The following is a 13,157-nucleotide window of genomic DNA, read 5'->3' as shown; positions in this document are numbered from 1 at the left end:
CCAAAGTAAATTGGAAGGAGTTGCTGGCAGGGATGTCAGATGTCAGCAGAGCAGCAATGATGTGCGTTTCTGGGGAAAAATGAGGAAGGTGCAGGACGTGTGTATTCCAAAAATGAAGAAATACTCAAATGGTAAAATAGTACAACAATGGCTGACAACGGAAGTCAAAGCTATTGCAAGAGCAAAAGAGAGAGTGTACAACAAAGCAAAAATTAGTGGGAAGATAGAGGATTGGGAAGTTTTTAAAAACCTAAAGAGAGCGACTTAAAAAAAATCATTAGAAGGGAAAAGATGAAATATGAAAGCAAGCTAGCAAATAATATCAGTGGATAGTTAAAAGTTTTTTCAAGTAGGTTAAAAATAAAAGGGAAATGCGAGTGGATATAGGACTGCTAGAAAATGAGGCAGGAGAAATAATAACGGGGGACAAGGAGATGGCTGATGAATTAAATGAGTATTTTGTATAAGTCTTCACTGTGGAAGACACTAGCAGTATGCCTGATGTTGTAGTATGTGAAGGAACAGAAGTGGGTGCAGTTACTGTTACAAGAGAGAAGGTGCTCAAAAAGCTGAATGACCTAAAGGTGCATAAGTCACCCGGACCAGATGAACTGCACCCTAGGATTCTGAAAGAGGTAGCGTTAGAGATCGTGGTGGCATCAGTAATGATCTTTCAAAAACCACTGGACTCAGGCATGGTGCCAAAGGAGTGGAAAATTGCAAATGTCACTGCACTCTTTAAGAAAGGAAGCAGGCAGCAGAAAGGAAATTATAGACCAGTTAGCCTGACCTCAGTGGTTGGGAAGATGTTGGAGTCAATTGTTAAGGATGAGGTGATGGAGTACTTGGTGACACAGAACAGGAACAGGACAAAGTCAGCATGGTTTCCTTCAGGGATAATCCTGCCTGATGAACCTATTGGAATTCTTTGAGGAGATTACAAGTAGGATAGATAAAGGGGATGCAGTGGATGTTGTATATTTGGACTTTCAGAAGGCTTTTGACAAGGTGCTACACATGAGGCTGCTTACCAAGTTAAGAGTCCAAGGTATTGCACGAAAGTTACTAACATGGTTAGAGCATTGGCTGATTGGTAGGAGGCAGTGAGTGGAAATAAAATGATTTTTTTCTGGTTGGCTGCCAGTGACTAGTGGTGTTCCGCAGGGGTCAGCGTTGGGACCATTTCTTTTATGCTGTATATAAATGATTTAGATGATGGAATAGATGGCTTTGTTGCCAAGTTTGCAGATAATGAAGACTGGTGGAGGGGCAGGTAGAGTTGAGGAAACAGGGAGGATGCAGAAGGACTTGGACAGATTAGGAGAATGGACAACAAAGTGGCAAATGAAATACAATATTGGAAAATGCATGGTCATGCACTTTGGGAGTAGAAATAAATGTACGGTCTACTTTGTAAATGGGGAGAAAATCCAAAAATAGGAGATGTAAAGGGACTTGGAAGTCCTTGTGCAGAACACCCTAAAAGTTAACTTGCAGGTCGAAGCAGTGGTGAGGAAGGCAAATGCCATGTTAGCATTCATTTCAAGAGATCCAGAATACAAGAGCAGGGATGTGATGCTGAGGCTTTATAAGGCACTGGTGAGGCCTCACCTTGAGTATTGTGAACAATTTTGCACCCCTCATCTTAGAAAAGATGTGCTGGCATTGGAGAGGGTCCAGAAGAGGTTCACAAAGATGATTCCAGGAATGAAAGGGTTATCATAGGAGGAACATTTGATGGCTCTTGGTCTGTACTCGCTGGAATTCAGAAGGGTGAGGGGGGATCTCATTGAAACCTTTCGAATGTTGAAAGACCTAGACAGAGTAGATGTGGAAAGAATGTTTCCCATGGTGGGAGAGTCTCGGACAAGAAGGCACAGCCTCAGGATAGAGGGGTGCCCTTTCAAAACAGATGTGGAGAAATTTCTTTAGCCAAAGGGTGATGAATTTATTGCCACATGCAACTGCGGAGGCCAGGACATTGGGTGTATTTAAGGCAGAGATTGATAGGGTCTTGATTGGACATGACTTCAAAGGTTTCAGGGAGGAGGCCAGGAACTGGGGTTGAGGAGGAGAAAAAGAAAGGATTAGCCATGATTGAATGGCAGAGCAGAGTCGATGGGCCAAACGGCCCAATTCTACTCCTATGTCTTATGGCCTTATAGCACCATGCTTAATCTTTTGATTCCTAACTTTGTCTGAGGTCTTACCAATATTTGCCTCCACAGCCTCTCCATTGGCACGCTGGTCCCCATCCCCCTTCAACTCTAGTTTAAACCTCACCATACAGTATTTACAAACCTTCGCTTTTCAAAGCGCTTTTTCACTGCTGTGACCTACTGCTGCCTTTATCCTTGGGCAGTAATCCTGATTGAAGTCCCCTCTTCTCTGAACTTCCAAAGTCTGGAGAGCTCTTTGACTGCCAAATGTCAATGTATCCCTGGTAACTTTTTAAAATTTTTTTATGCGTTTCTACGATAAAACTACAGGAAAAAACCCAACAAGAAAATGGAGATTTATACAGTGCGAAACAATCAAATCCAATATATAATTCATAACAATAAAAAAGTACCCAAAAGAGAATTATGTAAAATTAGTATCCACCCCAATCTCCCACTGGGGGGAAAAAAAATCCCAGGCCAACCACTTCTGCGTGTAAAAGAAAAAAATTAATCGGCGCATTCAACCCTAGAGAACTGTAAATATACATAGGAAGAAAGAAAGTATAATGCCGACTACCAAAAGTATAATGTAATTCACAACAAAAAACCGTGTAACTTACCAAAAAAAAGCTGAAAGTAAGGGATTGTAGCCTACAAAAAAAAAAGCTTACCCTAAAAAAGAGTTATTAAAATATTCAAGAAAAGGTCCCCACACCTTATGAAAATTTATTCTTTATGAAACTCTATTCCTCTTCTCACCCTGTCTCTTGCAAAAACGCCATCCCCTTCTCGCAATTCCTCCGTCTCCACTACATCTGCTCTCAGGATGAGGCTTTTCATTCTAGGATGAGGGAGATGTCTTCCTTTTTTAAAGAAAGGGGCTTCCCTTCCTCCACTATCAACTCTGGTCTTAAACGCATCCCCCCCATTTCACGTACATCTGCTCTCACTCCATCCTCCCGCCACCCCGCTAGGAATAGGGTTCCCCTGGTCCTCACCTACCACCCCACCAGCCTCCGGATCCAACATATTATTCTCCGTAACTTCCGCCACCTCCAACGGGATCCCACCACTAAGCACATCTTTCCCTCCCCCCCCCCCCCCGCATTCTGCAGGGATCGCTCCCTACGCAACTCCCTTGTCCATTCGTCCCCCATCCCTCCCCACTGATCTCCCTCCTGGCACTTATCCGTGTAAGCGGAACAAGTGCTACACATGCCCTTACACTTCCTCCCTCACCACCATTCAGGGCCCCAAACAGTCCTTCCAGGTGAGGCAACACTTGACCTGTCAGTCGGCTGGGGTGATATACTGCGTCCGGTGCTCCCGATGTGGCCTTTTTTATATTGGCGAGACCAGACGCAGCCTGGGAGACCGCTTTGTTGAACACCTACGCTCTGTCCGCCAGAGAAAGCAGGATCTCCCAGTGGCCACACATTTTAATTCCACATCCCATTCCCATTCTGACATGTCTATCCACGGCCTCCTCTACTGTAAAGATGAAGCCACACTCAGGTTGGAGGAACAACACCTTATATTCCGTCTGGGTAGCCTCCAACCTGATGGCATGAACATCAACTTCTCTAACTTCCGCTAATGCCCCACCTCCCCCTCGTACCCCATCTGTTACTTATTTTTATACACACATTCTTTCTCTCACTCTCCTTTTTCTCCCTCTGTCCCTCTGACTATACCCTTTGCCCATCCTCTGGGTCCCCCCCCTTGTCTTTCTTCCCGGACCTCCTGTCCCATGATCCTCTCGTATCCCTTTTGCCTATCACCAGCTCTTGGCTCCATCCCTCCCCCTCCTGTCTTCTCCTATCATTTTGGATCTCCCCCTCCCCCTCCCACTTTCAAATCCCTTACTCACTCTTCCTTCAGTTAGTCCTGACGAAGGGTCTCGGCCTGAAACGTCGACTGCACCTCTTCCTAGAGATGCTGCCTGGCCTGCTGCGTTCACCAGCAACTTTTATGTGTGTTTTATGAAACTTTATGTCTGAATTAAGAAGTGAATAATTAATCTTTTCGAGGTCTAAACAGGCCATAATATCACTAAGCCATTGAGTGTGAGTGGGTGGGGCAGCATTTTTCCACCTAAGAAGAACCAACTGTCTAGCCAAGAGAGAGGTAAAAGATAATGTTCGATACTTAGTCGGTCTCAAGTGCATATCTACTTCACCCAAGGTGCCCAAAAGAGCAAGCAGAGGGTTAGGTTCTAAATGGCAATTAAAAAGATGAGATAGGGTTGAAAAAAACTTCTTTCCAGAATTTCTCTAGACTAGGACAGGCCCGGTACATATGAATAAGGGAAGCCTCAGCTCCTTTACTCTTATCACAGACAGGACTAATGTCAGGGTAAAACTGCAGTAATTTAGTTTTAGATATATGAGCCCTGTGTACAACCTTAAACTGCAAAAGGCAGTGGCGAGCACATAGAGAGGTTGAGTTGACTGACTTAAGAATTGAATCCCAAACCGCATCAGATAAGGAAATATTTAGATCTTGTTCCCAGGCAGTTCTAATTTTATCGAAGGGGGCACACCTCAAAATCACTAACTTATCCCGAGTAGCAGATATTAAACCTTTACCCAATGGATTGATACAAAGAAACAAGTCCAGAACATTTTTCTCAGGCATCTCAGGAAAGTTTGATATCAAAAGGTTAATGAAATGTCTAATTTGAAGATATCTAAAGAAATGGGTATTAGGTAGATTAAACTTTACAGACAGTTGTTGAAAAGTTGCAAAACAATTATCTATGAAAATTTCTTCAAAGCGCCTAATACCCTTTCTATACCAATCGTAAAATGTTGAATCCCGCATAGAAGGCAGGAAAAGATGATTATGTAAAATAGGGCTAGAGAGAGAAAAGCCATGAAGATCATTAAATTTTCTGAACTGAGCCCATATTCTTAAAGTATGTCTGATAAGAGGATTAACAATAAGTCTAGGCAAGTGACAAGGAAGTGCGGAACTGAGAAGTGCAGAAACTGAAAGATCCTTAGTACAGTTCAACTCCATTGCCACCCATTTTGGGCAGTCAGTCTTATTGTAGAAGAAAGACCAAAAAATAAGACAACAAATATTGGCTGCCCAGTAATATAAACGAAAATTAGGCAAGGCTATTGCTTTTTATATTTTTGAAGGTGAGCTTTATTAAGTCTAGGGCATTTACCCTTCCATAAATAAGACGAAATAATAGAAACTAACCCATCAAAAAAAAGTTTTAGAAATAAAAATTGTTAAAGACTGAAATGGATACAAAAATTTAGGAAGGTTGTACATTTTAATAACATTAATACGACCTGCAAGAGACATAGACAAGGGTGACCACTGTGTCAAACTCTGTTTTGTAGAGTTTAGAAGATTGGTAAAATTTTCTCGAAAAAGATTCTTAAAGTTCCTTGTTATTGTAATACCAAGATAAGTGAATTGATTGTTAGCTACTTTAAAAGGGAGGTCATGGAATACTAAAGCTTGTGCTTCTCTATTAATTGGAAAGAGTTCACTCTTATGTAAATTAAGTTTATAACCAGAAAGCTGACTAAATTTTTAAGAAATGAAAACATTGAGGGTAAGGAGGTAGTCGGGTTTGATATAAGAAGTAAAAAATCATCAGCATAAAGGGAAACTTTATGCTCAACACCTCCTCTCCAAATCCCCATCACTTCAGCACAACTACCAAACGCAATCATGAGTGGTTCGATAGCCAAATCAAAGAGTAAGGGACTTAAAGGGCAACCTTGACGAGTGTCGCATCTAAGGCTGAAAGACTGGGATAGCTGAGAGTTGGTCAAAACAGAAGCGGTAGGACATGATTATAGCAATTTAATCCATGTAGTAAAACTTTGTCCAAAATCAAATTTTTCTAAAACCGCAAAAAGGTAATTCCACTCGACGTGATCAAACGCTTTCTCCGCATCAAGAGAAATAACACATTCGGGAGTCCCAGTTGAGGGTGAATATAAGATATTAAATAAGTGCCATATATTAAAAAAGGGAAGACTATTTTTGATAAAACCAGTTTGATCTTCAGAAATAATAGAGGGTGTAATGTTTTGTAATCTATGAGCCAAAACTTTAGCCAAAATTTTAACATCGACATTTAATAACGAAATTGTCCTATACGAAGAACACTGTCGGATCTATACCTTTTTTGGCTAAAAGAATGATACATGCCTCGTTAAATGATGCAGGCAATTTACCATGCTTAAGCAAATCAGATAGAACTAAAAATAATTGAGATGAAAGCAGTGTAAGAAAATGATTTAAAATTTTGCAGAAAAGCCATCAGGTCCAGGAAATTTACCCGACTGTAATACAGAGATGGCATATTATATTTCCTCTAATGATAATGGTTCATTGAGTTTTGCTTTAAAGTCAGAGGAGAGCGAAGGAATACTTAAACTATTTAAAAAATGCTCAACCGAGATATTCTCATTTAAAGATTCAGAAGTATAGAGTTGAGAATAACAGTTCTTAAATATGTCATTAATATCAGAATGATTCGAAGTAATGTTCCCATTTCCCATTGGAACTTTTGTAATTTGTTGTTTAGCTTTAGAGCGTCTTGGTTAACTAAAAACCTAATGGACTTATCCCCATGAATATAAAATCGGCTCTTACAAGTTGGCGTTCAACCAGCTGAGTGGAGATGAGGTCAAACTTAGTTTGAAGTTTACTCTCTTATACAATTCAGGATTTTTGGTCTGGGCATATAATTGGTCTGTTTCTTTGATTTGACCAATCAAGTCTAAATGCTCTATATAGGTCTTTCTTTTCAGATTCACAGTATATGAAATTATTTGACCCCTCAAATATGCTTTCATAGCATCCCAGACAACCTGGAATGAGATTTCAGATGACATGTTAGTATTTTTTTTAAAAAAAAGTTATCTGGTCCTTCATAAATTTTACAAAATCGTTATCCAACAACAAGGTCGGATTAAAACGCCAATATTTGTTCATTTGAGGAAAACCAGGGAAATTTATGGACAGGATAACTGGGGCATGATCCAAAGTCACTGTACTCTGATAATCGCAAGAGTAAACAGATGGAATCAGCTGATTATCCATTAAGAAATAATCAGTTCTAGCAGAAGTATGATGGACATGTGAAAAAAGGAATAATCTCTCTCAGTAGGATGGAAAAAATGCCACACATCAGAAATTTGAGATCAGCTATTTTCGATGATAACTTGGTGTTATTCTCACTCAAATTAGAGCAAACGGCTTCCAGCTGCTGAACGCGACATTTTAAATCTTTAGTTTCTAAGTCAAGATCAGAGAGACAAATGGCATGATCCTCCATTTGGAATTGATTTGATCCAATTTTGACTCCAACGAACCGAAGGAAGACTTGTATTCAGACTTAAGTTCAGATATAGTCTCTTGACGGTGTAGTCCAGAATGGCGATAATGTCGGCAGAGGAGCCGGAGACAGTCGCAGAGACTTCTTTTTTCCCGGATTTAGAGGGCTTGAAGGCCATTGTAGGACAGATGTATTCGCAGGCAGGTAGGAGAACAAAAACAAAATTAGCAGTCTGGCGTAGAAAAAGGAAGGTAGGAAGTGTGGAGGTAAGAAATGAAACAGAGCGACAATTTTAAGCGATTAACCTATTGCCATCTTACCAGAAGTCCAGTAACTTGTTGTCTATAAATTATTTGTTAGTTTTGACAGTCAATTATGTGGGCTTTTTTTAAGATGAATCCTCTTAATTTGATCACAATCTCATGATACTTGAAGATAGGTTTTGGTATAATGTGCTTACTTATACTTCGCTAATTTTTGCACTCTAAATATTTGAATTAAGGTATCAAATTGATGTAATTGTTTTTCTTACATGCTCATTTTGCCACAAAATTAATTGACACAATTTCTGATAGTAATTGCAGCTTGGCACTTTTTGATGCCTTTTTACTACCAGGTTACAAGATTGTGTTATAACTATTCCAGGATGAGCACATTTACACTTATACTTCAGGTATTACATTTATCAGTAACACTATATTTCATCTGACATCTTTTGGTGTTCTGTCTGCATTCTTCGCTCATCTGTCACAATGAAAACTGATTTGCTGTTAGTCATTTCATTAATTATTAAATGGTTGAGGTCTATACAAGTCATGCCTGAATATTGAATATTTTGAAGATGGGATGAAGTGCAATTCCTTTGCTTAAAACATTTTACTGTTAATTGTAGGGAGAATTTGTTGAAGACGGCACTGAGACTCATTTTACTATTGGCAATCATGACTGCTGTATCAAAGCTGTGAGCAGTGGGAAACGAAGAGAAGGAATTATCCACACTCTTATTTTGGATGGCCAAGAAATCCCAGAAATTGTTGAGTAATTTCCCGAATGGCAGCTGTGCTAAAGAACAAAGATCTTTCAATTTATTGGTAAATCAGTTGTTGTAATATAAGATACATGATGATAATGAAACAATTCTATTTCTGATCAGTTGGGGAAATTTGTGGTTTTGTGCATAATCACCCTCTAATTGCAATAGGAAGTGAATTGTTGATTTTAAATTACTCTTACTGTCAAAAGCATTTAAAACAAGCATTTGTATTGAACAATACAATTTTTGCTCCTATAATACCAAGTGAGCAAGATACGTTTTTGATATAGGTACAAGTTGAATTTTAAAAAATGCAGGTATAAATTATTAATTCAAAAGATTCAACACATTTATCCAGACATTGGGTTTCATCTTTTAGCTGTGCTGAGCTGAAGTGTCACTGTGCTTGGATTCATTTGGGTCCTCCTCAAAAAAAATAGTGAAATTAGCCTAAAAGATGACTTAAGACTTGGTTTTACACCCAGGAACATGCACTAAAACAGGACATGAACAATTTCTGATGGGATAACGGTCAGTTGATGCCTTTATTGATGACGGAGAAAAGAAGTTAATGTTTCAGGTCAGATTGCTCTGACCAGTGATCTTGACCTTACTGTCTCTTTCCACAGCCTGACCTATTTAAGTGTTTTCAGCATTTTCAACTTTTGTTTCAGATTCCCAGCTGCTGCGGCTGCGGTTTCCATTTGATAGGGTGGCAGAGTGGTTAGCTCAAAACTTTACCAAACGGACTATCTGGGTTCAATTCCCACTGCTGTCTCTTAGGAGTTTGTATGTTCTCTTCATGACACCTGGGTTTCTTCCAGATGTGCTGGTTTCCTCCCGCATTGCAAAGACATCCCAGTTGGTAGGTTAATTGGTCATTATAAATTGTGATTAGGCTAGTGTTAAATTGCTGTGCAGCATGTTTCGAAGGGCCAAAAGGGCCTCCTCCACACTGAATCTCAATAAATGAAATATTTATGTCATGTAATCAGTGAAGGTGGATGTCGAAGACAGGATATGAGGGATTATTAAGTGTTATCTGCACCCACCCCACCCCCGCCTGATTATTGATGAACGATGTTATTGGGATCCATCAAAACCTGGAGAAGGTCATTTGATCTGCTTTGGGAGCTTTGGCTTTGCATACTCCTGACAAGAAAGATTCATCTTCTGCATAGAATACTTGCTTTCTCTACCTAATTGGTAGATAGATCTGTGTCTTAGCCAGAACATCTCTCCTAATCGCTCATTTCTTCCCTGTTGCTGCCACTCTTCTGGTTTGGCTTCAGTATCCAGGACCTTGCAGCTGGTTCTCCGGCACTAGTAGCTGCTGTCTTTGATTAGCCACATTACACAGAATTTACCACAATGTAGGCTCCATGCCTTGGGTGCTACATGTTGTCGGATGACACTGTACCAGTGAGAGGAAAAACCTAATATTTGGAAGACTAGTAGATTTATTACAATGATTTTGTTATTTGCATGAATCTTGTTGTATGACTCTGTGCTTCTTCATGTCCTGGCCATTTAGTAAAGGAGCTGAGGTATCCATTAAATTGATTTTTCTCTGCAGCAAAGTGATGCAGAAAACACTCCTTGTTACATGTAAAATATTTTATGGTCTCCAAGGTATGTGTGTCTGTCTGCCTATCTGTCTCACTATATTTGGTCTTACTAGGCACATTCCATTCATTTCATTTTTTTAAAATTGGAACTAAATAAAATATCATTAATTTTCTACATTGCACTATACATTCCCTGCCTTTTCATTGGCTATGCTAAATAGTCCAAGCCTTCCCTAGTAATACTCTGCAACTCTTTCTTGCTACATTGACAACTGCATTGCTGCCGCTTCATATACCCATGCTGAGCTCATCGGTTTCATCAACTCGGTCTCCAACTTCCACCCTGCCCTTAAATTCACTTGGTCTATTTGTGACACCTCTCTCCCCTTTCTCGATCCCTCTGTCTCCATCTCTGGAGACAAACTGTCAACAGACATCTTTTATAAACTTAGGAATTTCCATGGTTTTCTTGACTAGTACTACTTTCCTCCCTGTCACTTCTCAAAATGCTATTTCCTATCTCTTGTATGTGTGTATACAGGGAAACTATTCCTCTTGTCCTCACCTACCACCCCATGGTCATAGATTTCTTCAGGGAACCTTTTTTCCTCTTTTACCCCTTCTGTTTCCCTCTTCTATTCTCCATTCTGGCCTCTTACCTCTTCTCCTCACCTGCCTATCATCTTCCTTGATGCCATTGCTTCTTCCCTTTCTCCGATGGTTCACTCTCCTCTCCTACCATATTCCGTCTTATCCAGCCCCTTTACCTTTCCCACCCGCCTGACATCACCTATCACATTCTAGCTTGTCCTCCATCCCCTCACCCCACCCTTTTATTCTGGCATCTTCCCCTTTCAGCCCTAATTAAGGGTCTTGATCCAAAATGTTGATTGTTCAGTCATTTCCATAGACGCTGCCTGACCTGCCGAGTTCCTCCAGCTTTTTGTGTGCGTATTGCTCTGAATTTCCAGTATCTGCAGAATCTCTTGTGTTTACACTTTGATAAAAACCACAGATAAAATTAGATTTCCTTCTGTTTCTTGTGTAAGTGTATATATTAATGGTAATGAATATTATTAATAAGGCAGAAACATGGGCAAGGAAGGAATTTTGTGTATAATAAATGGCATTTTGACTTCATGTGGAAGTCCAGAGGAAATGTCTTTACTGCTACAACAATGGACAGCACAAATTGGACTCTAAAGAGGAATTAATAAATGTTTGAAAAGTTTTTAGGTTAGAATGTTCTTTGTCGTTTTACACTGAGCGATATTGACCTAGGGATGCATATTATATTCCTACAGAGTTTTTTTGCAGAAGACTTTGATATAGATTTCTTTTATATAGACTATTTAATACAAATAAATAATTTTATAATGTAGTTGTCTGATTTTTATCTGAGCATTAAAACAAAATTCATCTGAGTTTGTAATTACTTTGCGGCTATTTTCATTTTCCTTTGGTTTTCAAAGCTGCAAGATTGTATTCTGATTGTAAAGTAGAAAAATATAGGAAATGTGTTACTTTGAAACTTTGTTGTACTTCATGGGCAACGTTATTGCCTTCATACTTGGCTCATGTATTTCTTCACCTGAAGGCCAACCTCTTGGAACCCTTAGCTTTCTACATATTAACTCTTTTCTTCCTCCAACCCCACCCTGCATTGCTGTGACTCATCTTCTAATGATTACATGCTCATCTTCAGTTGGCTACCTCTTAACCTGACATCTGATCTATTACCCTTGTCTTCTGAGATAATTGTTTTGATACAAGATGCTATTCCTATCTCTTTATTCCCCACATAAAAACTTAAATGGGATGAATTGTCTATCAGCCCCTCAAGCCTGTTCTATCATTCAACACTATCTTGGCTGTTTCATATGCAGAAATTAATTGGTTTCTTAGTGCAGACAATGATTGAGTCTCCCCAGCCTTCTAAGCAACAAACTCCCATCTTCACCCTGAGAACACTCCACTGTTCTCCGGCACTACAGTTCTGCAAAGTAAGATAGGTAAAGAACAGGTTTTAACTACTCAAAACTGAGCATCCATGAGAGTAGGCCATCAACAGCAATGGAAGAGTACATCATGAAACTATAATCTCATACCTAAGCAAACTCTTTACTTCGCCAGTCAAATCATCCCAACAGATCAACCCTGTTCAGAGGATTATAGAAGGTCATGTTAAGATCAGCACCCTCTCACCATAAGTCTATGATCTGTAGTATTTGACATTTTCTACCCTGGGAAAAATATTCTGGCTCCTTGGTGAAGTTCTTTCTGCACACACTCCAAAGCCAGCACATACTTCCTGTAATATGGTGAAGACAACTGCACACAATATCCAAAATGTGACCTAAGCAAAGTTATATGCAATAGCAATGAGCTTCCTAATTTGTACTAATACCCCAACTAAGAAAGTGTGCCATATGTCTTTGTAATTCTACTACTTGTGTTGCTACTTTCAGGGAGTTATAGACCTGTACCCCAAGAATCCTCTGTATATCAGTGCTTCCAAAGGATCCTGCCATTTACTGTATAAGTTCCTCATACAGTACATTTGACCTCCCAAGATGCAACGCTTCACACATCATGATTACACTCCTTCTGCCATTTTGCTACCCATATTTCTAATGGAACCATTACAGAACTGTTCCCAAAACCATGACTCACTTTCAAGGACTCTGTATCTCATGTTCTCCATTTATTGTTTATTTATCTATTATTGTTATTTCTTTTTTTCTATTGCTTTTGCAGTTTGTTGCTGCAAGAAACCAAATCTAGGGGTTGTATATGGTGACATATATGCACTTTGATAATGAATTCACTTTGAACTTTGATCAACATTTGGAAATCTAGGCAAGGAAAAAGAAGCTGGAGTTTAACTCATGGTGTGAATGACCTTCCACCTTAAACCATTCTTGTTGCATCGCCACTGCAAGAAGTGCTGTGGGAAGAGAAAAAGCCAACCAGCATCTTTTCAGTAAAACTGTGGATGGGCACATCCTGAGAATCTTGCTTAAAAATTCAGAGACAACTTTTGAATGGACACGTGCTATGTGATTCTGTCACAAAGGAATATC

At 39.6% G+C, this 13,157-nt stretch overlaps 1 protein-coding gene across 4 annotated transcripts in view; it reads left to right on the top strand.

The window, feature by feature from the left end:
- The window catches only part of faima (Fas apoptotic inhibitory molecule a), a 31,669-nt gene extending 20,180 nt beyond the window's left edge, over positions 1 to 11,489 (top strand). For all 4 annotated transcript variants that reach the window (XM_072262105.1, XM_072262106.1, XM_072262107.1 and 1 more), the window contains one exon: positions 8,366 to 11,489. In XM_072262105.1, coding sequence (XP_072118206.1) covers positions 8,366 to 8,515 — 150 coding nt within the window. In that variant the 3' untranslated portion in view covers positions 8,516 to 11,489. The remainder of the gene's footprint in view (positions 1 to 8,365) is intronic.
- The last annotated feature ends 1,668 nt before the right edge of the window (positions 11,490 to 13,157 follow it).

Source organism: Mobula birostris, chromosome 6 (genome assembly GCF_030028105.1).
Source record: "Mobula birostris isolate sMobBir1 chromosome 6, sMobBir1.hap1, whole genome shotgun sequence".
NCBI lineage: Eukaryota > Metazoa > Chordata > Chondrichthyes > Myliobatiformes > Myliobatidae > Mobula > Mobula birostris.
Note: the sequence above shows the minus strand (reverse complement) of the source record. Positions and strands in the feature narration are given on the sequence as shown.